The 22,834-nt window shown below is 37.9% G+C and overlaps 1 protein-coding gene across 3 annotated transcripts in view; it reads left to right on the forward strand.

Moving 5' to 3' along the window:
* agtpbp1 (ATP/GTP binding carboxypeptidase 1) overlaps positions 1-22,508 on the forward strand; it is a 41,381-nt gene extending 18,873 nt beyond the window's left edge. For all 3 annotated transcript variants that reach the window (XM_082188678.1, XM_082188679.1, XM_082188680.1), the window contains exons 10-26: positions 454-662; positions 767-944; positions 1,258-1,358; positions 2,192-2,308; positions 3,791-4,284; positions 4,746-4,829; positions 5,618-5,704; positions 5,816-5,964; positions 6,286-6,373; positions 6,475-6,619; positions 7,611-7,761; positions 9,330-9,510; positions 9,836-9,965; positions 10,060-10,191; positions 11,513-11,689; positions 17,382-17,551; positions 21,107-22,508. In XM_082188678.1, coding sequence (XP_082044804.1) covers positions 454-662; positions 767-944; positions 1,258-1,358; positions 2,192-2,308; positions 3,791-4,284; positions 4,746-4,829; positions 5,618-5,704; positions 5,816-5,964; positions 6,286-6,373; positions 6,475-6,619; positions 7,611-7,761; positions 9,330-9,510; positions 9,836-9,965; positions 10,060-10,191; positions 11,513-11,689; positions 17,382-17,551; positions 21,107-21,281 — 2,768 coding nt within the window. In that variant the 3' untranslated portion in view covers positions 21,282-22,508. The remainder of the gene's footprint in view (positions 1-453; positions 663-766; positions 945-1,257; positions 1,359-2,191; positions 2,309-3,790; positions 4,285-4,745; positions 4,830-5,617; positions 5,705-5,815; positions 5,965-6,285; positions 6,374-6,474; positions 6,620-7,610; positions 7,762-9,329; positions 9,511-9,835; positions 9,966-10,059; positions 10,192-11,512; positions 11,690-17,381; positions 17,552-21,106) is intronic.
* The last annotated feature ends 326 nt before the right edge of the window (positions 22,509-22,834 follow it).

A 22,834-nucleotide genomic window follows, 5' to 3' on the forward strand; every position in this document is an offset into this window, starting at 1 on the left:
CAAATATTGACACCTTTAAGTTGTCAATGCTGACAATTTAAATGACCATGGTAAAATATTTGAATGCACTGCTAGCTGTGGATTATGCCTTACATGTAGTAATGTTGTGAAAAATATTACACATTTCAAAAAGATGTTTTCTGTTTTACTAAATTCTAAAATGTTTAAAATCTATTCCTGCGATGCAAAGCTGAATTTTCAGCATCATTACTCCAGAAAGCTGTTGTGCTTCTTAATATTTTTAGGGAAACTGATATAAAATGTTCATGATTCTTTAAGGAATAGGAAGTTCAAAAGTACAGCATTTATTTAACATAATTTTTTTTTTAACATTATAAATGACTTTACTGTAACTTTTGACCAATTTAATGCATCATTGCTGAATAAAAGCATTCATTACACACACACACTTCCACTACATTACAAATTATCTTTCGTGTGTGTGCTCTTTAGGAATGAATGCCCGTCGGGCGGTGGACAGAGGATATCTTCCCACACTACTTACAATCTACCAAGATTGGCACCGCAATGACACACGTCACCGCCATGTGGTCATCCGCAAGAGCATCCTGGGATGCATCAAAAACATCACTAACATTAAGCTTGGCAGGAAGGCCTTCATAGACGCCGGTGGGATGAGGATCCTTTATAACGCATCCACTGTATGAAAGTTTTAGATTAAGTTTTTTACTTTACTTTTTATATAATTGGAATGTGCCAAACAGCTTCTCCACAGTATAAAGATATATTATTGTGATGTGTTCAGGAGTGCCTGCCCGTCCGGACACTAGATCCACTGGTCAATACCTCCAGCCTAATTATGAGGAAGTGCTTTCCAAAGAACCGCCTACCACTGCCTACCATAAAAAGTGTCTTTCTCCACCCGCTGCCACACGTACCAGCTGGTGGACCGGTGGCGCAGCTGTACAACCAGCCGCCAGGAGGTAAAACACACTCACAGGTGTCAGAGGGCTGGTGTTTTTATTGGTCTTGGTGCATGATAATTCTGATGCACTATATTTATTGCCTTTACTGTTGTTATTGTGGATGATTTATCAGTACTCAATGGATAAAAAAAAAAAAGTCCTGTCCATTTAAAAAAAATAAATCTAAATATGTCAGCTTACAGAAGTAAAATTATTTGCAAATGCTTTTTCTGTCCCCATTTAATATTAGCTTATAGCACTGCATAAAGTGTCAGTGTTGTTTGTTTGGAGTAGCGTCATTGGTAAAAGATACCTCTGTCTTCTGTGTTAGTGGATGATGTAGTTGATGAGAGCGATGAGAATGAAGCTACGGAGGTCGACACAGAAAATGACACGGAAAATGAGGAGGATGAAACCGGTGACAAAACACAGGTAACAGTGGTCTCATTAAACTTCACTGAGATTCTAGTGATCAAACGATATGGGTCTTTTAATAGCTGATACCAATATGTAGAGAACAGGGTGACTGATGGCATTTATAATGTGATTCCATCTAATATTTATACGGGTCAAATGGCACGTTTCCTCTGTTATATATTGCAATTTTTGCAATTTTTTCACCCTAATTCTGATTATTGTAATAATTAAATAATAGAATTTTCTTTTAAGATTTTTTTATTATTATTCAAATTTTTAGGTGAACATGATCCAAGCGTTTTTTGTGTGGTTCACAGATACATTACAAATAGTTTGACAATATCAAATGAGATTAGTGTTATTTTAGTATTATTTAAATACTGTTGTAGTATTTGTTAATATTCTGAATTAGCTTTTATTATTATGTTTTTAAATTTGTTAATTCATTTTAATTTCTTTTGAGATTCCCCCTTATCAAATCACATTATGAATTATTTATTTATTTATAAATGACAATTATTAAATTATTTTATAAATAATAAATGAATAATATTAATAATAATAAATTACTTTTTGGTATCATATAAAATCTTTTATCTTTTATCTAGTTTTATTTCAGTTTTAGTTTTAGGTATTTTTGTACTTGAATTTTTGCTACGGCAACATTTCAAATTTTCATTTAACTTTTACGTTTTTCATCTAATATTTACATATTATCATTTTAACGCAATCCTATCCAATGAATACTTGTCTCTACTCGTTGGCCTAAATGGGGGTTCAGAATATTTGTAAAAGAGCGATCAAAGTTCTGGAATACTGATGTTGATCAGATTTGTTATGCACTACAGAATGATGACATAGAGACAGATATCAACAAACTGCGGCCCAGACAGACCAACATGCGTCCGTTTGATGAGCTCAGAGTCTACGAGCATTTCTGTCGGGAATTCACAGAGAATTTTGAGGTGAGGACATTTCTGATTAACTGGTGAAAGGTCAATAAAAATGCATGTAAATAAAAAATGATTTGGATTTCAAAATAGCAGACACAAAAATACTTAAAGCAGCACTCAGTAGCTTCGGGATTTTCTTCGCTGTATTCTCGCTTTTTGCTCACAGGTTTCTCTCTAGAGCTCCCCCTACAGCTTCGGAATAGATATTTGACAACACTGTCGTAAAAACTCGTTGTTGATTCTCAGACACCAGAGGCTATAGATCAACGACATCAAAGCAGATGGGACGTTCTTTAAAACGTCTTCTTCATTCGGGTTCGGACAGCGTGAGGGAGCGCAATAATGACAGCATTTTAGCAGATTTCTTTTGGCCGTAAAGCAATTGTTTACATCGCGAGACCTGATATCACGCGAGACTTCCTGACGCAGCGGCCGGCGGCCCGCCGGCTCAAAGTTGCAAGTGCGTATTTTCCGCTCACGGACACCAGGGGGGTGCGAAACGACCACCATTCAACCCGAAATAAGTAATATAACCATTCCAATGACTCCGAAGCTGTTCAGTTAAGGTAAAAAAAGTTACTTAGTTCACCTTTAAAGGGAGCTTTAATGGTTTTAAGAACTTAAGTTGATGTTGTTCATCTGAGGGAGCTTTGCTTTTTATTTCTCCATTGCACAAATTTTTTTTTTTGTTACATGCACTTAGAGAATTGAGTTTCCTTTTAAGAAGTGAGTAGATTGTTCAGAGCTGTAGATTGTTTGCTTTGTTTTGAAATGGGGACTTAATTTGTTACAATATAGCATTTTCTTCTTGGTTTGGTTAGTTTTGACAAGGCAACATTTCAAGGTGTACGAAAACGTGTTTATGCAAGTCACATGAGTAATTATTGGTCAGTTTCCTCTGCATCATTCATCAAGATGGACTGACAAGTTTGCGCCGTGATTCATCTTTATAAGGTGATTTCAATAAACATGATAATAATAAAAGATTCAGTCATTATTCAAGATAGTACAAGCTAGAACAGGGAGAGACATTCCTGCTCTAACTGATACAAATATATATTAAATTTAAAATGCAGTTAGAGCGGGAATCAAGGCTTCGTCAGGACAGCATTCTTGCAATGCATGGAGAAGAGCAATTACAAAACATTTTAAGGCACTTTTGGGGTTTTCAACTACGATAATGTGCTCACTCACAGAATCAGACACTGCTGTTTCTTATATTACACATTTCCTGTTATGAATTATGATTCCACTTGGTCCGTTGTGTTGGATTGCTTTCTCACCTCGACCGAACCGCTTTTGTTTCATTTTCATTCGTTTTCAATGGGGCAGAGACCACGTCGTTCAGGCGATGTCACAGCGATTGTATTGGTGCGAAACAGAGCGCGATTGTCGTGTTCATTTATGCCTAAACAAACCAAACTAAGGGAGAAAACGCTCCAGATTCCAAAACAAACGCTCCAAACGAGATCACTGTTTCTGTTTTGTTCTCAGGAAAATGACTTTGAAAGCCCCAGATCTTTCATTCCTCTATCAAGTGTCAACCCAGAGCTTCATCATGGTCCCATTATCATTCCCACCACGCCGACATCCTTGGGGCCTCAAAACAGATGTTCCTCGGAGGGAGACGTTCAGCCGCCCAACTCAGATAGATCACCTCTGGAGCTGGACAGCATCTCTATATCAAAAAACTCAAACGGCAAATCGGAATGCGATCTGGTCTATAGTTTGGGTCGTCTGGTTCTAGATGGTGGCGTGAATGGAGGCTCTGTGGATGGGTCTCAGGAGGAGGGCGGGGAACAAGCGGATCTCGAAGTTCCAGATACAGCGGCACTGCTGCCACTGCATGACCCTGACCTCTACTTGGAGATGGTGAAGAGTACACGCTCAGTGCCTGCCTACACAGAGGTGGCATACCCAGATTACTTTGGGCATGTGGCACTCAACCTCCGCGAGCCCATTCTAGAGAGGGTTTATGGTGTGCAGAGGTACTGAACAAATGTTTTACTTTTTTTGCTGTGAAATATAGTACTTGAAAGGGTAAACAAAGCCTCAAATTTCTATGTAATTCAGTGACGATATTCCAAACCCGTTGGAGTGGAGCACAAAAGGAGATGTTCAGCTGAACGTTCACGCTGCTCTTTTCCATACAGCAAAAGCCAGGGACTGTCAAGCAAGCTCCAAAATCACCATAAAAGCATGATTAAAGTGTCTTGTGAACTATATTCCAAATCTTCTGAAGACATACGAAAGTTTTATGTGACGTTCAAACTGAAAATTTAAGTTAGCAACTTAACTCGCTGAATGTTTTGTGTGGAAAAGACCGTTATTCAGAACGTCTCATTTTGTGCTCCACGGTAGAAACAAAAAGTTACAAGTGTAAGTAAATAATGACAGAATTAAACATTTTTAATGAACCATTCAGTTAAGACATTCTTTTTTTCAACAGAATGAAGATCTTCCAGGATATTGAGAGGCTCATTCACCCCAGTGACATCATCGATAAAGTTGTATACGACTTGGACAATCAGAGGTCAGAGTGCAATTTTTACAGGAGTGTCTGAAACGGAAGTAAACTATCTTGCTATTGTAAGGGAAATCAATTTAGCTCAAAGGGAATTATTAATTAATTTATAGGGAATTTCGAAAGAATCACTAATTTTACGGCCGAACATATGACTCGTTCAGCATTCACTTGAACAGGCCGTAACTATCAGCTCTGCAGTGGATATTAATATCCAAACTATAGTGAAAACACTGTTTATTAGCACGATAACATAGATCAGCAGTTTAAGACATTTAAATTTGTAAGCACATAAAACAAGAACACTTCTCTTTAAAATACAAACAAAGACTTTATTGATTATTCTAACACATATAACTAATATCTAACACAAACACACATTCATACGAGTTGCAGAAAGAAAGAAGGTCATTGGCTCCATGCCCTAAGATACTCAAAGTTTCAAGAAAGCGCCAACTTCTGGTCAAAACTTGTTATGAAATTTCCAAAAGTCCTAATAGCTTTTGATTATTTTGCCTATTTTAATGAAAGTGGTCTTAATATGTTACCCTGAAAATAATTGCACACCTTCAAACGTTTGTACATCAATCAGATTCAAGCATTCAGCAACCCCGTAGTATAACACCGATTTATTTTATCATCTGGTATATGTCGGCCAACACTGGTTGAAGCTGGACATTTTTATTTATTTATAAACCAATATCTCTTTTTTGTTTTATACACACCCAGACTGTCTTTGTTTTTTTGAGTTATTCAAAATATGTGAATCATCAATGTAAATGTATTTGTCTTTTCAGTTGTCCAGTTATTGACAATGGGGAGTCTCTCAAGTTCAACTCTAAATTTGAGTCTGGAAACCTACGGAAAGCAATGCAAGTCAGAAAGTATGTGCAGGATAAGCTTTTTTGTTGTTGTTGTATAAATGTGCTTTTCATAAAATGAAGAAGCTGTTTCTTATTTTTCTGTTCTGTGTATTGCCTTTTTTCTATCTGCAGGTTTGAGTATGACTTGATCTTGAACTCTGACATCAATAGTAATCACTATCACCAGTGGTTCTATTTCGAGGTGGGCAATATGCGTCCTGGAGTTCGTTATCGATTCAATATAATCAACTGTGAGAAGTCTAACAGCCAATTCAATTATGGTGGGTCATTTCAAGCATTAGTCCAGAAACATACTCTACTCTAGTACACAAACACAGATGTGAATGGCGATGGTTTCATTCAAATGTCTGTGCCATTAAACTGGATTATTAAGTAACCCAGTACTAAAGTACTAACTTATTGTTATGAATTGTGTTCGAGCTAGAACCTCATTGTGTTATGCAGAGTATGTTTAGATGTTGTATAGTATTCAGCTACTGAAATGCACTTAGTCAACCCATCTCTAGCCATCTTTAAAGTCAGAGTGTGATTGTCAGGATTTTGTCTGATTTTGCCTGCTGGTTTTTCCTATGATGTGACAGGTATGCAGGTGCTCATGTACTCTGTACAGGATGCCATCAACGGCAGGCCCCAATGGGTCAGAACAGGATCAGACATCTGCTACTACAAGTCAGTACCATCCTTTTATGTTGTATATAATTGTATTAAAGCCTGTAAAAGTACTTTGATTTGTGGGTTTTCATGCATTGACCTCTATTCTTATCATCTAGGAATCATTTCTCACGAAGCTCCATTGCAGCCGGAGGGCAAAAGGGCAAATCATACTTCACCATGACCTTCACTGTGACCTTTCAGCATAAAGATGATGTTTGCTACTTTGCCTATCATTATCCATACACCTACTCGATGCTGAAGGTACTATACAAATGTACCCTCCTTTAATTGATGCAACAGTTGATGTACAGTAATACCTGAATGTGTCTTATCAGTATAGTATTCCTCAACTCACATACTTCTATATGTACTAAAATGATGTACTTTGCTAGTTACAGTTGTACTTTTGATTATGTAGTATGACAGTTTGGGTGCATAAAGTTGGGTCTTATATAACAGAATACATATTATAGACTGTGATGTGCTGTAACAAAGTTTAACTTAACATTCACCATTATTGTTGGCTCTGTGGACTAGTGGTTTAGTGTGCATGTCCCACTTTTAGTGTGCATGTGTGCTTGTTCCAACTTTTTTAATGTGGCAATATTAGCCCTGTAAGCATGCATACTTCAGAAATAAAGGTGACAAATTGACCAGAAAATGGATACCGTCAGGTGACATATGGGACCAGATTTACTAACAGCTTGCACCAGCGCAAACCCTCTTTTGGCGTTAGAAAACTACTGTCAGGATTTACTAAAGACACGCAGTGAAAAATTTGCGCTGAAAGGCATGGACAGGGTATTTTTGCAACTGACCTTACTGCACATATGCATTTGTAGGAGTTTCCCTTTCATGCGCAAAATTTATGGGAGGAGAGAATTTAAATGAATCATGCAAGGTGATTTACTAAGGTTTGCGCTCGTCAATTTACCGGTGTTTGCGCCATTATTTACCGTCCCAAAAAAGCATGTCTTAAACCAGACGCCAACTGGTAGATTGAGTTGGTCATTGTGGAAATGATGCGGCTGTGTCCGTGTTCTTTAATTTGCGTGTGGTCAGTAGATCATGTGCAGAACTTTACACTACCATTTGCGCTGTTTTGGAATTGCTCACTCTTACACTAATTTCCCCTGTTTAGTAAATCTGCCCCCATGGCTTGATATTTTCAATATACCTTGATTTTACCATCATCCTAATCTTGCATGATATATAGTAGGATGCAGTTTGATTTTGTTCCTCATTTGTTTAGATGCATCTGCAGAAGTTGAGTGCTTTGAGTACTCCTCAGATCTACTACAGACAGGAGGATCTGTGTGAAACGCTGGGAGGAAACGGCTGTCCCCTGCTCACCATCACAGCCATGCCAGAATCCTCCAGCAATGAACATATCAGCCAGTTCAGTATGTAACAAACACACACACACAGAAACATCACTGATAAACATACAGCCACAGCAATCAGTTTAGTGCAGGGGTGCCAAACTCAGTTCCTGGAAGGCCACAGCCCTGCAGAGTTTAGCTTCAACCCTAATTTGACCTGATCCAGCAAATCAAGTCCTTCAGGCTTATTTTAAAACTACAGGTATATTGTGTTGGAGTAAGGATGGAACTGAACCCCTGGTTTAGTGGGTAAGAAACGGCATGTACTCTTAAATGCACTCACTCTCACAAATCACATAAACTCACTCTCACGCTCATAAAAACACTCGCATGCATTCTTACACACTCTTGCATACACGCTCTTTAGCTCTCACTTTCATGAAAAAAGAGTTTCTCACTTCTCTCTCTCACTCATGCATGCACACATGTACTCTCTAATGAACAATCCCACATGCATCCTCATGCATGCTTATGCACTCACTCCCATGACCTCTCTCACGTGTCCTCATGCACACCTCATGCACTATCTCTTATGAACACTCTCACATGCGTACTTATGCATGCTCACATCCATTCACTCTCATGAACACTCACATGCATTCTCATGCAACCTCACATGCACTCTCTATGAACATGATCACATGCACACGCTCATATGCAGTCACTCTTATGAACACTCTTATATGCATTCATATGCAACCTCACATGCACTCTCTCTAATGAACATGATCACATGCACATGCTCATATGCAGTCACTCTTATGAACACTCTTATATGCATTCATATGCAACCTCACATGCACTCACTCTAATGAAGTATTTCACATGCATTGACTCATGAACACACTCACGTGTCCTCCTGCATGCTCAACATGCACTCTCTCTGATGAACACTCACATGGATGCTCACATGTACTCTCGTGAACGCTGTCACGTGTTCTTATGCATGCTCGCATGCACTCACTCTCATAAACATTTACATGCTTCCTTATGCACACTCACATGCACTCACTCTCATGAACGCTCTCACATGCACATGCTCAAATACACTTTCTAATATACGTACACTCTCGTATGCACTCCCGCTTACGTCATACAACACACGAGTGTCACGAACACTGTCATGCTCTTTTGCATGACTGCTGACATGCATGCATGCACAGTCACATGCTCACACTTAAACACGCTACCAAGCGCTCTCACATTCACCTTTTTTGGCTCTCTTACATACATGCTGTCATGCTCTCTCATTCACATGGATCCTAGTTCGATTGTCATTTCCACCTCTCATGCACTTTCACATAAACGCTCTCATGCACGCTCTTTCATTAACACTCTCACATGCACTTTCACATAAACCCTCTCATGCACGCTCTTTCATTAACACTCTCACATGCACTTTCTTATGCATGCATTCTTGAAAGCACTTGCTCACATGCTCTCATGTGTGTTACATGCACCTTAGCAGCACTCCCTGTGCATGAACTCACTCAGGCTCTCTTCCACGCATTCTCTCATGCACACAGTCTATAATGTCTCGGTGAATGAGTGTGACTCGCTCAGCAATGCTGTAATGTGTGTGTTTGTAGGAAGCCGTCCAGTGGTGTTTCTGTCTGCACGGGTTCATCCTGGAGAGACTAACTCTAGCTGGGTGATGAAGGGCACTCTGGAGTTTCTCATGAGCTGCAGTCCTCAAGCCCAAATTCTGCGAGAGAGCTACATCTTCAAAATCATCCCCATGCTCAACCCTGACGGGGTCATCAACGGAAAGTATGTCAGCAAACAACAAACTCACCTCCGCATGCCACACTGGTTCTGCAAATGAACAGAAGCTGTTGATAATGTTCCTTCATCATTAGTACAGCACAAACCAAGGATTTTTATTATTATATTATTTAAAAAAAATGTAATACATGTATGATATAAGCAGGAAAATATACTGCATTTTAAAAATGATGCAGATATTATGATACTGTTTGTTAACACTCTTAATGAAAGTTATCACGCAGTGTTACCAATATTAGAAACTACAATACTTCCTCATGAACTTTATCTGTAATCGCATATTTCAATCTTCTTTATGCTCACGTTGCAGTCATCGTTGTTCTCTGAGTGGGGAGGATCTGAACAGACAGTGGCAGAGCCCCAACACTGAGCTTCATCCAACCATCTACCACTCCAAGAGTCTCCTGCAGTACCTCAGAGCTACAGGAAGAACTCCACTGGTGAGAGAGCATCATGCTGTAGAGGAGAGAACTCGGTTTAAACGGTTGAATGACACCAACAGTGTGTGTTTGTCTGTTAACTGTGTGCGTTCAGGTGTTCTGCGACTATCACGGCCATTCACGGAAGAAGAACGTTTTCATGTACGGCTGTAGTATTAAGGAGACGGTGTGGCAGACCAATGTCAACACCAGCACTGTTGACCTACAAGAGGACCTTGGATACAGGGTAACACATCTGAACACTTTATATACTAATCTTTTAGTGCCATCTTTTTGGCAAGTCAGATATAATCTGACATTCACAACACACAGCTCCCTCTCAGTCCATTCAGACCATTTCTGGAAAAAAAAGAGGCAAAATTGGGTTATTCACATGTAATGCCCACATTTACACATTAAAGGAATTTGTGACCCGAAAATTGGAAATGCTTGTGCACAACACAAAAGAAGATATTTGATAAATGTTTCAGATGTTTTTGTATGTATTAAATTCATGATACACCTTCATGTCATCTTTGGAGCTTAAAGGTTTTGGATTCCATTAACATTCATAATATGGACAAAAACAACTGAACAATCTTCTTTTTACAGAAGAAAGATATGATTTTGAAATGACATGAGGGCGAGTAAATGACAGAATTGTAATTTTTTACAATATTTATGCCCTTTTTTCCTCCCATAGGTTTATGACCTATTAAGCCCTTTAACAAAGTCTTGATATTGTTTTGGGGCTCTAGAACAGGTTTTCATGCATGAATGTTTACCCCCCCCTCCCCTCTCATTCCTGTCTCTATGAAGCCCCTTCTTCCAAAAAAGCGTAATGTGCTCCAATTGTACGGCTGGAAATGTTATGATTGGTAAACCGCTTTGACCACAGTATGGTACGACGCGGTATGTCACACCCCTTACCATAACGCATTAGTTTCGGGGTTGAAAAAACAGTGTCTATTGGACGTCAACATGGCGACAACACACTACTAACGCCAATCAACCAGGCCTCTCCCACTTTATTTTCTGTTTGTCTTGGGCGGAAATGATTTATATGCGGAATATTTTGAAGTATTCGTTCCCGGAAGAAAACTCAAGACTACAATGGAGGCGTATCAGGGAGTTCAGAAACAGTGACACTGATAATAGTGCAGTGTTTCCCAACCCTGTTCCTGGAGGCAAACCAACACTGCTCATTTTGGATGTCTCTTATCTGACCCATATATTTCTGGTCTTGGAATCTCTACTATTGAGCTGATGGGTTGAATCAGGTGTGTTTGATAATGTGTAGTGTTGGTGTGCCTCCAGGAACAGGGTTGGGAAACACTGATATAGAGAATCAATCCTTTTGGAGTGACTTCGTGCTTTGGAAATTTGCAGACCCTTTTCATGCTCAAACAGCAACATTACACACTAAAGAATGTTGAACATGTAAAAAGGCAGAATAGTTCCTCTTTAAAGGCAGCATAAACATTAGTCTTATAAAGTTTACTCTTTATCAGTGTTGATTTTGTCATGTAAATAAGTTGAATGTAAAAGCCACTTGTCCTGTGTTTTAGACTCTGCCTAAGCTGCTGTCTCAGATGGCTCCAGCGTTCAGCCTGTCCAGCTGCAGTTTTGTAGTTGAACGCTCTAAAGAAGCCACGGCGCGTGTGGTGGTCTGGAGAGAGATCGGGGTGCAGCGCAGTTACACCATGGAGAGCACCCTGTGTGGCTGTGACCAGGGCAAATACAAGGTGAGGGCTGGTTAGTTTCACACACAAACTTTACCTTAACATAACCTTTTATTTTTTAAAACTTCTAAATATTACTGAGATTGCTGATAGAAAATGAGTTCTTCTGAAAATTACTAGGAATATCAGATAAAAACAACACCAGATAAAGAACAAAAGTACACGTAGGAAATAAATTACCAATAATGGATTTACGCATTGATGCATTGCAAAATATGTAACGCAACTTCAAACCGCTGTGATTTGTGTACTTGAGTAAAGTTTCTGGCCTTGCTCTTATTGTTTTTGCTGTTATCTTGTAATCGCCATGGAAATTCATTTCTCACAGGGTGTGGGAATACTAAACAAAGAGACAAGAAACGTTCAAAATATAAAACGCTGTAACCCCGTGTGAATGCTGAGGGAATAAAAAAAGAAAAATATGACAAGAAAAATGTAAATGACTAACACATGATCAGTTTTAACTGTGGTTCATATTTGGGGTGCAAATAAATGTCGGTCAGTCTGACATCAAGGTTCTTGGCTTTCTGTGTGGGTGAGATTAAACTATCTATTGATATGACAAGGTCTTGGCAGGGCGGTTCTCAGCTGGAATGAACAACAGCTTCGTTTGTGATAAAATTCAGCCTTCTGAGATGCCATGCTTCAACCCGTGGTAGCAATTCTCACTGGATTCATTTGGCACTGTAATTCAGACTGGCTGGGCTTCATAACCCAAGGTTAATATTTTTTTAGTTTTTTCACATTTAAATAACTGTGTATTTACTGATATGAATGATATGAGATCTTTTCACCAGTTATTTTGTTCTAGAAGAATGCTGTAAGCCTTTTTGCAATCCTGCAAGTCAAAACATCTTTGAAGTGGAAGTGGAAATGATTATACTCATAGCCTGTCCAAAATCACTTGGTGTCCCTAATACCAGACAAATGACGAGAAACAAGTTTGACCGTATCTACTCATTCTTTTGGCTTTTCTACATTTTAGAATAACAGTTTTAAGTCACCAAATCTATTAAATTTTGCAAAGGGGTGGAAAAGTTATTTTCATGGGAAGTTAAGCTGAGGCATTTTGGAAAAAATAAAAAACCCCACAAAAGTAATAAAAAAAAATCCTCTGATTCCAGAGCGACCAGGGCCTGATTTATAAATGTTGCTGTGTGCATGTGATTGAGGAATTCGCAGGGTAGCATTTCAACTGAATTTGCATTCTGGTTGTTTAAACCAAGATTATGCTGCAAGATGTTTCTTTTTTTATTATTATTTTTTTAGCTACATTTAAAGGAATAGTTCACTTCAAAATGAAAATTCTGTCATCATTTACTCACCCTCAAGTTGTTTCAAACCTGTATGAATTTCTTTCTTCTGGTGGACACGAAGGATGATATTTTGAAAAATGTTGGTAAACAAACAGTTGATGGACCACATCCATAGTAGGAAAAAATAAATAAATACTGTGGAAGTCAATGAGGCCCATCAACTGTCTGGTTACCAACATTCTTCAAAATATCATCCTTCGTGTCCACCAGAAGAAAGAAATTCATACAGGTTTGAAACAACTTAAGGGTGAGTAAATGTCAGAATTTTCATTTTGAAGTGAACTATTCCTTTAAGTTTCCTGTTATAGGCTAACTTGCAATTTAGCAAATTTCCAGTTTATTCCCGTTAATTCCCTGGAATATTGCAACCCTAGAAATAACATAACTGCAATTATGTAGTTTGTCTAGATTCAGATCTGTTTACTCTGGTCTCTTAATCACTTCATAAGCTTTTTCATCCAAATTGAAAGGACAATGCTATTTTGGTCCGTGTACTTTTGTGTCCATTCATTTTTCTATTTTTAAACCAGAAATGAAATATGGAAGATGTGGTTCTTCTTTAATAGTTAACACTGACAAATAGTATATTGTATTTTATAGAAATTTAGAGAAATAATATACAACTTGGTTTTTTTTATATTTATATATATACTTTATATACACTCTTAAAAATAAAGGTTCCAAAATGGTGTTTCTGCAGCAATGTCATAAATGAACCATTTTTGATTTCCCAAAGACCCTTTCAGTGAAAGTTCTTCAAAGAAATTTTTTTTTTCTTTGTGTGAATAACTTTTTAGTAAATCTAAAGAACCTTTTTTTTCTACTATAAAGAAACTTTTGTGCAATGAAAAGGTTCCATAGATGTTAAAGGTTCTTCATAGATGCTATTAAAGAACCTTTATTTTTAAGAGTGCAAGTTAAATTTAGGGTGTTTTGGTATCTAGCATATTTTTTGTTTAATTATTCCACCTCGTCGTTGGGCGCTTTTGGTGTCAGTATAGTGAGCACATTTCTCTTGGATACGCGGCAGTATCGGATGCCTTGGGAGCAGAAACGGATTGACTTTTAAAGGAGAATGTTGAATGTTGAGGAGAGGATGTTGAAACGTGTTGTGATTGTTCATTTTTAAATGAAGTTACCTCTCTGGCTCATGAGACATGGCTATGATTCAAAAGTGCAGGAAAAACATTTCTAATTTGGCCAAAGAGAGCTAGTCAAAATGAAATTTTATATATTAATTTTATGTCTTTTTTAATAATTAATAAAGATGCGCAAAGTCATAAACACAATTCTTAAAAGATCTCAATATTTTATTCTGTGTGAAGCATGTGCTGTTCTAAATTCTGTTCTGGGATTCAACATTACAACCGTTCTTTTTTACTTTTCTCAACCATGTTAAAAAAGGGAAAAGGGTGTAAAACTACACGGAGCAGTTTTAAAGTAAGCATGGCCTGTTCAATTACGCCTTTTAAATATTATTAGTAGAAGCACTAGCATTTTGTAATGCCACATCTTAATCAAGACATTGGTGTCCAAGAAACTAAATTTGTTACAGATTTGCTCAGATTTAAAGCTACAAATACACTGTCACACGAGATCTAAACAGATGGTTTCAATTGTCAAAGGCGATGACCTCTACTTGTTTTTATAACTGTCTTGATGATAAAATGTCAAGTAAATATAAAATGACAGGTTGTCATGATGAATGTGAACAGTAGATGGCGCTATAGACCATCTGTGAAAGATGCAGCAGTCTCGGGTCTCTGATAGTGACTCACAGTCTTCTGTCTGTAGGACACATAATGGCGTCTCTGTGAGTTCAAGTAACATGGCTGAAGAAGCTTCTTTCTGTATTTTCTCTAATGTAAACTGTATGATTTTGGGCTGTCCGAGATGAAAGATGACCAATCATGGCGATTTCTGTGGTCGTGGCTCCAAAACGGTCCTACATCATACAGTGAGAGAGGTTCAAAGACGGCCATTGTCACGGTCTTGTGACCAAAGATGGCCTGCGATAATATTCTGACAGTGTGTTTGCTGCTACGACCTACGTCTACGGACTAGCCAATAAAAATGCAATATGAAATGGCATATTGGTCAATGCATTGGCGACTTGGCACGCTTCATTTGCATAATTGACATGCCAAGTTGCCCTCTTTTTCCCTAGCCATGACATATTCTCCTTTCGAAGAAACAACATTAAAAAAACAATTTATGGTTACACTTTATTTTAAGGTGTCATTGTTAGTGTGATTATATATTTAAGTACTGAGTAATATTAATTAACTACATGTACTTACTATAGGGTTAGGATTAGGGTTTGGTTGAGTTGCATGTAATTATGCATCATTTACTGTTATTACTATGGTAAGTACATGTAACATATGTAACAAGGACACTGTAAAATAAAGTGTTACCCAATTTAATACTGGCTTATTCTGGCTTGTTCTCTGAGAACAGTTGTACAGAAGACAACAGAAAATTGTGTGTAAATTCACAAAATTGTGAATTTCTGCCCAAAGCAATACAGTAAGTGCTGTTTTCTTCACAGACAAAACCCAGAAAACAAAAGCTGAAGTGTAGTTTACTTGCTTCTAAGTGACTCAAACAAAACCCTTTTAAAGATTTGATGCCATTAATCACAACTTCCAATCCAATGATTAGTTCTTCCCTTGAACCGCTCAGTGTATCATCATCCCAGTGCATTGTAAACATGATACTTTGCTTCCAGGAAGACTGATAAAAACCACCTGTGTGCACGATTAATGCACAGGCTGATTTAGTTCCACAGACACATCCGATTATTCCAAAAATGATTTTTATTAAAACAAATTTTAGGAATTTTTTAAAATATTGTTTATAAACTGTTTATTTAATTTTGAATCTTAATTGTTTCTGCCACGAAAAAAAGAAAACATAATTGTGACTTATTTTGATCAGTTTATATCACAGTTCTGAGAAAAAAAAGTCTGAATTGTGAGATATACTGTATGCAATTGCAAAAAAAAGGCAGAATTGTGAAATAAAAAGTTGCAATTACCTTTTTTATTTCATTATTCCATTGCAAAATAAAAACAGAATTCTGTGGGAATTTTTTTTAAAAAATTGCAAGATATAAACTCGCAATTGTGAGGGGAAAAAAAAACGTCTGAATTGTGGGATAAATAGTCACAATTACCATTATTTTTTCCGTGGCCGAAACATCTATAATAGCTTTGATAATTTATAATAATCGAATTATTTTGTTTTAGAGATTTTTAACTTGCCTGACTTTCCAGGTAAAAAAAAAAAAATGAAGTTGGCTTCTGTGTTCAATACAAGTTGAGCTTAATCAACAGCAAATTCTAGCAAAATATTGATTGATTTCCACAAAAATGTATTTCAATATTTGTCCTGCCGTCTCTTTAAAAAAAAAAAAAAAAAAAAAAAAAAAAAAGCTGTGGGTTACAATGAGGCACTTACAATAGAAGTGAATAGGGCCAATTCATAAATATTTAACTACTCTGTGTATTGGCACAAGACAACAACAATATGCTTGTTAACTTGATTTTACTGTGACAAAATCACTTGTGTAGCTTTTATGAGTGATATTGTGGTAAGATATTTACAATTCTACAACTTTATTGCCATGGCAACATAGCTCCTAAATCCTACAACATCAATAAAATTGATATTGCAAATTTACAGCTCAAATAATGCACTAGATTTAACAGAAGAATTAATCTAAGTGATTTTATAATATCATAAGCTTCACATTTCTGCATATAAGCCTTCCAGAAATTGGCCCCCAATTCCATGGTAAGTGCCTGAAATCTTTTTTTTTTTTTTTTTTTTTTTTTTTATTAAAGAAAAGGATGGACAAGCTCAAATATTTTTTTGTGTAAATGAACGTTATGCCACAAATACTAGATGCTGAGCTTAACTTAAGTTACATCCCGTCTCCTGAGTTTTATCTAGAGAGCCGAACAAGCGGATTGGTCTCTGATGATCCTGCAGCCAATGAGATTGCTTGCTCTACATTTAACTATTCTGGTTCATTGTTTGCTGTAAGCTAGTCCTTCATTTACTCCGAACCCCTCCACCTCCCCCAGCTCCACCTGCCTAGATATTCTACGGGATTTATGTATGTCTATTTATGCAATTAATAAAATTAATTCCTTCCCCTAATTTTATATACATAATGCTTTATATAATTCATCGTGTCTCACACACAGACAATACACACTCCCGATTTAGTAAAATCTAAAGAACCCAATGCTGTCTGTATCAGAACATGAAATCACAGACTGTTAATGAATGTGAACCAGATGTCATTTTGCAAACTAATCCTGTACAAATAGTGCTTGTAACATGGGATCTGTGTGTGTGTGTGTTTGCAGGGTCTCCAGATTGGGACAAATGAATTGGAGGAAATGGGCGCTCAGTTTTGTTTGGCTCTGCTCAGGCTAAGACGCTTCACATCCCCATTGGAGCTCCACAACCACAACTCCCATCTACTGGACATGGAGAACGACTTGATAGACACACGCAGCATCCCCAACATCACCAGGTAAACACACACACACGTCCTGTTATTGTGCTCCCGCATGAACCGGCACAAACCGTAGAAGACGCAACAGCTGCCATATCAAGTTTCAATACAACATTAAGCAGCTCAAAGCCCACAATGTTCAGAACAATAATAGCCCTGATGTCCATGATGTCAGAAGCTTCTAGATTCTAGAAGCTTCTTGGGAACATACTTCGGCCCCTCCCAACTTGTGTATTTCTGTAATGGATAATAACATACATACACACACACACACACACACACGATCTTGCAGCCCTCTTCTAATGGCCGGCACCACTTGAGGAGATGTCAGTCAAATGGGGCTCAGCGCACTTGAGTGAAGAGAGAAGCACTCTGCTCATTATAGTCATCTAATCACCTGATCAAAACGCCCGCTAATCCACTTTGAGTCTGCCCCCCCTCCCCTCAGCCAGTCTCACTTGGATCCAGTTTCTTCCCCCTCACACCATTAAAACCATTAAAAACCCACTAAAACCAGCCAAACCACCAGACCACACATTAAACCATTTAACTACTTAACAAGAGGGCCATAAAACCATCATCACTCTTAGTAAGGTTATTGTGTTAGGAGAGAGAGAGAGATGCTGAGAAATGCCTCCTCTGCCGCCACATGAGGTTTTCGACCGCTATCCTACAGGAGTCGTTTGTTGGTTTTGTTGTATTGACCCGTCATTTATTATAGCTCAAACTTAGGGTTAGAGATTTGAACAACCCCCTAACCTAAAGTATTAAACTGTGGCTCGTAACTCATCCCGCATTGTTTTGCTACAAACATGAATGATGCCTCAAATTGTGTGGCTTGTCGGGAAATCCCATAGACTTACACTGAAGGGGGGTCCCAAGCTATATATAGAAAGCCAAATATCATAAAGACTTAGGGGATGGGATCTGGTTTCTTGGTCCACAATGCACCAACGATCATGGAAAATCTGGAAATATCTGGTCATTTTTTATTTTTTATTTCTGAACTTGTCATCATCTGTAAAATTATATTTTTGTTCAACCCGTTAAATCTGAAAGTCTGCGCTTTAATTTTATCTTGATTTATTTTAATTCTATTCTGCCGGTATACAGAGCCAAAATTATGAAAATTGTGTCTGTGTCCAAATATATATATATTTACCTTACTAAATATATATTTGGGGTGTAATGGTACAAGGAAGTCACGGATCGGTACCTACCTTGGTTTTGGGGTCACGGTTTGATATGAGTTTGGTACAACAAATGCTCACAAACATCCCCAATGCTATGTTTCTTTTCACTTATTTTGAACAGACAGTAGTGCAAATTACAGTTTGTTCCACCTAGCAGCATTTAGTCCCCCTGAGGTAGATGCTACAGTACAGCCTCCTTTAGTGTATTAAGCACTAAACCGTAAACAGAATGCACTCTTGCACAGGTCTTTTTTTTGGTAGGGCTGATAAATAATAAAAAAGGTATTTGGTCACAATCGGCTACAAAATTGAAAAGCATCTCTTGTGTTATAAAAGTACAAAATAAATAGAATAATGAAAGGTTGTACAGAGATTAGTTTTTTCGCACTCCTGTAGTCTTTCTGCCTAGTTCCGGTGATTGGCACATCTGGATGATGTCGTTTAATTAACGTGTTGTGCGTAGCCTACGATGTCATTTTCTTTGCTCGTGAGAGTTCATGAACATGCAGTGACAATGGGAGATGCACAAAGTTCAATGTTATGCTTTTTCAAGAAATCACGGAAAGATGAGCGAGAAGGAGAAAAAGTGCCATGCATCTACTTCACCTTTCCACGAGCTGGCAGCGAGGGAAGCGGCTCCTGAGGCTTCCCATTTTCCAAATGATTTTGTCTCATAACAATGGAAACAACTTAAAATACTCCATCATTTATGTTCATACAGATAAGAGTAAAGGTCCTTGCACACTGAGTCAGAAATTTTCGCATGTGTTTTTTCGTATTTGTGAGTCGGTGGCTTTGTCAAATTGTCAATTGTCAAAACACCATTCAAAATGCCTACTACATCCGCTACGGATGCGAAAAACACCGAAAATCTAACCTGATCCGAATTTTTTTATGACGGACGAAAGTTTCGGAGGTGGTGTGCAACCGTGATAGACATAACGTGAGATCGTATTTATTTTTTAACATGCAAAAATTGCGGACTCGAATTTCGGACTCAGTGTGCAAGGGCCTTTACACACTGCCTCCGAAACTTTCGTTCGTTCGTCATAAAATATATCAAATTAGGTTCAATTTTCTGCGTTTTTCGCATTTTGAGAGGTGTTTTGACAATTCAGAGCCACCGTACAAGCGAACTCCAAAATCCAGAACTGTTTAGGATCAATTGGTTCATGGAAATTGGAGCTCTTCTTTTTAATATGTGGCTCCAGTATCGCTAGCAAAGCGTCAAACTGAGCCACTGTCATCCTGAAGTAAACTTTGATTCGCTCAGGATAATCCCGCAGTGGAACTTTCCGAACTCTCTCTCTCTCTACGCAATGTCAGGAATTGAATGATGGACCCAATATTTCCTCTTTAGAGGAAGAGAGAGAGGACAACAAAGAGAGAGGACAACAACATCATCCTCACTGCTTGAAGACTCCATTTTGTATTATTTCGTGAATTTTTTCGCAATGGATTAATTAATATGCATCTGACTCAGTGTGCAAGGTTTATGTGTGTGACGAATTTTTAGGATGACGAATACGAAAAAACGCATATGAAAATTTCGGCCTCAGTGTGGAAGGACCTTAAGACCATGCGAAACTGTTCAGGGTCTGTTTTTGTGTGTACACTCACAATAGAAACAAAACATTGTGCTTTTGTAAAATAAAGGAAACAAACAGGATGCCGCTCTCTGCCGTCCTGGTTTCCTTTCCGTGAAGTTTGTGGAGCACGTCACAAAAATGAATGGAAACTCAGTCTATAAGCTTCTAGCGAGCATCTGAACTCTTGTTTTGGGTTGGTTCATAGATTGTCTCTTCTTCTGCTTTTCTGTTGTGGCGGTTAGCAAACAGCGTTGCATTACCACGTGCGCCCCCTTCTGGATTGGAGTTTGGATCGGCTGTATTCTTCATCTGACTGTATGCACCGAAACATGATGTTCATACGGTTCGGGACGAATACATGTACCGTTACACCCCTAGTATATTTAAATACAATATTTATATCGTATTTGTTTTTCTAGTTTTGCTCAACATCACTACCTTTCTTTCTAGAACTACTTCTTTGTGAATAATTCATTTTAAAAGTCCTTGTCCAGTAATCATGAACACCTACAAAAGTCATGGCAGATCATTAGTCAAAAGGTGTGAGAACCCAAGGACTAGAAAGAAACCCAGAACAGTAAAAGCAACACCCTAATGTCAAGGCATTGAGTTTTACCGCCCAAACAGCACTTACAGAAGAGATCAAAATCTCACGTATAAAGGCGGTGTTAATAGAAATGAGGTAAGCTGTGTCTGACTTATGGGAATGAACTGTTCTGTTGCATGTGTCTGTCAGAAGATCTCAGCTGACATAATAAATGACAGCCATATGTCTGTGTGTGTTTCTGCAGTAACACCACATATGTGTTGGATGAGGATGAGCCAGCGTTCCTGGAGGAAGTGGACTACAGTGCGGAAAGCAACGACGAGAACGACCCCGATCCTGAAGGCTATCTCCAGGATAACCATGCTCTCCCGGACCCCAGTTCTGACTCCGAGTTCAGCCACCAAGACTCTCTTAACTGAAATCGTACCAGGCTCACTTTAGTGTAAGGCTTTAGCTGAACTCACCGGTCGTTTGCCTGTGTTGTGTCACCTGTGTTCGCCTAATCTCCTACTTCTTCATAGAACTTGTTCACAAAACGTACCTAAATAAGTATAACCAAACCACTTTTCTGACAGCAAACATAACATCATAATGCAAAAGGTCCTTTTGAGACCATGACGAATATAGTTGCTTTTCAAGCTATAGCACTCTAAGTAACGTTACATAGAAATCATCCTCTTGTCGTTCCAAACCTGTTTGACTTTCATTCTTCCGTGGAACACAAAAGGAGATGTTGTGAAGAATGTTGACACTGCTCTTTTCCATACAATGATGGCATACTGTAACCAGGTGCTGTCAAGGTTTTAAAAAACACTATAAAAGCAGATTTGTGTGCTCTAGTCCAGATCTTCTGAGATGTAACTTGTTACGTAGTATGTTCCACAGAAAAGAAACAAGTCATATAGATTTGCAATGATATGAAGTTGAGTAAATGACAGAAACCTTCAATAAAACATAATCTAAAAAGTGTAAATGTAATAGGTCCCTATAATAAGACATTGAATTAAATTAGTTATGCTAAACAAAATGTACATGTTATGTGCTAAACAGAAAAGGTCATGACCATGTTTCCTAAAACACCATCTTTACATCTCTTTAAGAGCTATAATCCTGATACTGAATGATGAACCTCAATGTCACCTAACTTCACCCTGAGGATAGAATCAACACCTCACAGTACAATGCAATCTAATGAATGTAACATCACTCTTATTCTCTCGAGAACGCTCACCTCTGTGCTTCCTGCGGCGTCCTGATAGGACCATGACGTCGCAGTGCTAGATCAGTATTGTATTCGTGGGAGTGCGTGTTCACAGTACATTTTGTGGCTGTATTTGCTTTTTAAGTGAGAGAGCTTCTGTATTTTAATTTAGATGTTAATATTTCTTTGTTGCATTTGTATAATTAGTGCATGATTTTTTTGAAAATCTTTGCCTTTTTAATTTATTTTATTAGTTTTTGGGAGAAAAGAAGGGTAAAAACTTGATTTCGACAGTGTGTTAGTGTGCTTGTTTGTATATGTGTTTGTTTGACGTCAGCAGTTGGCCAAAGTATGTATGTATGGGGTAGAGAACATAGTTTGGTTGTTTGAATGTTTGTCAATCTTTGATTGAAATTATGGGTAATAAACAACTAAGTTAAGCTGATCCGTCGCATTTTCATTTTGCACTTAACTTGTATTTAAATGACTAAATGTTTGCCTCCCCAAAAAAAGCATTTAAAATAAAGTTTGGGGTCAGAAAGATTTTTGTTTTAATTAATACTTAAATTCAGCAAGGACACATTCAATTGATCGAAAGGGACAGTAAAGGCATTTTTGTGACAAAAGATTTCTATTTCAAATAAATACTGTTCTTTTGAATTTTTAAACTAAAAAACAACAAAAATATTAAGCAGCACAGCTGTTTTCAACATTGATGATGTTGAGAAATGTTTTGACAAATTGATGATGTTGAGAAACAAGAAATGTTTC

This window comes from Leuciscus leuciscus, assembly GCF_965113295.1.
Source record: "Leuciscus leuciscus genome assembly, chromosome: 13".
In the NCBI taxonomy this organism is placed as follows: Eukaryota; Metazoa; Chordata; class Actinopteri; order Cypriniformes; family Leuciscidae; genus Leuciscus; species Leuciscus leuciscus.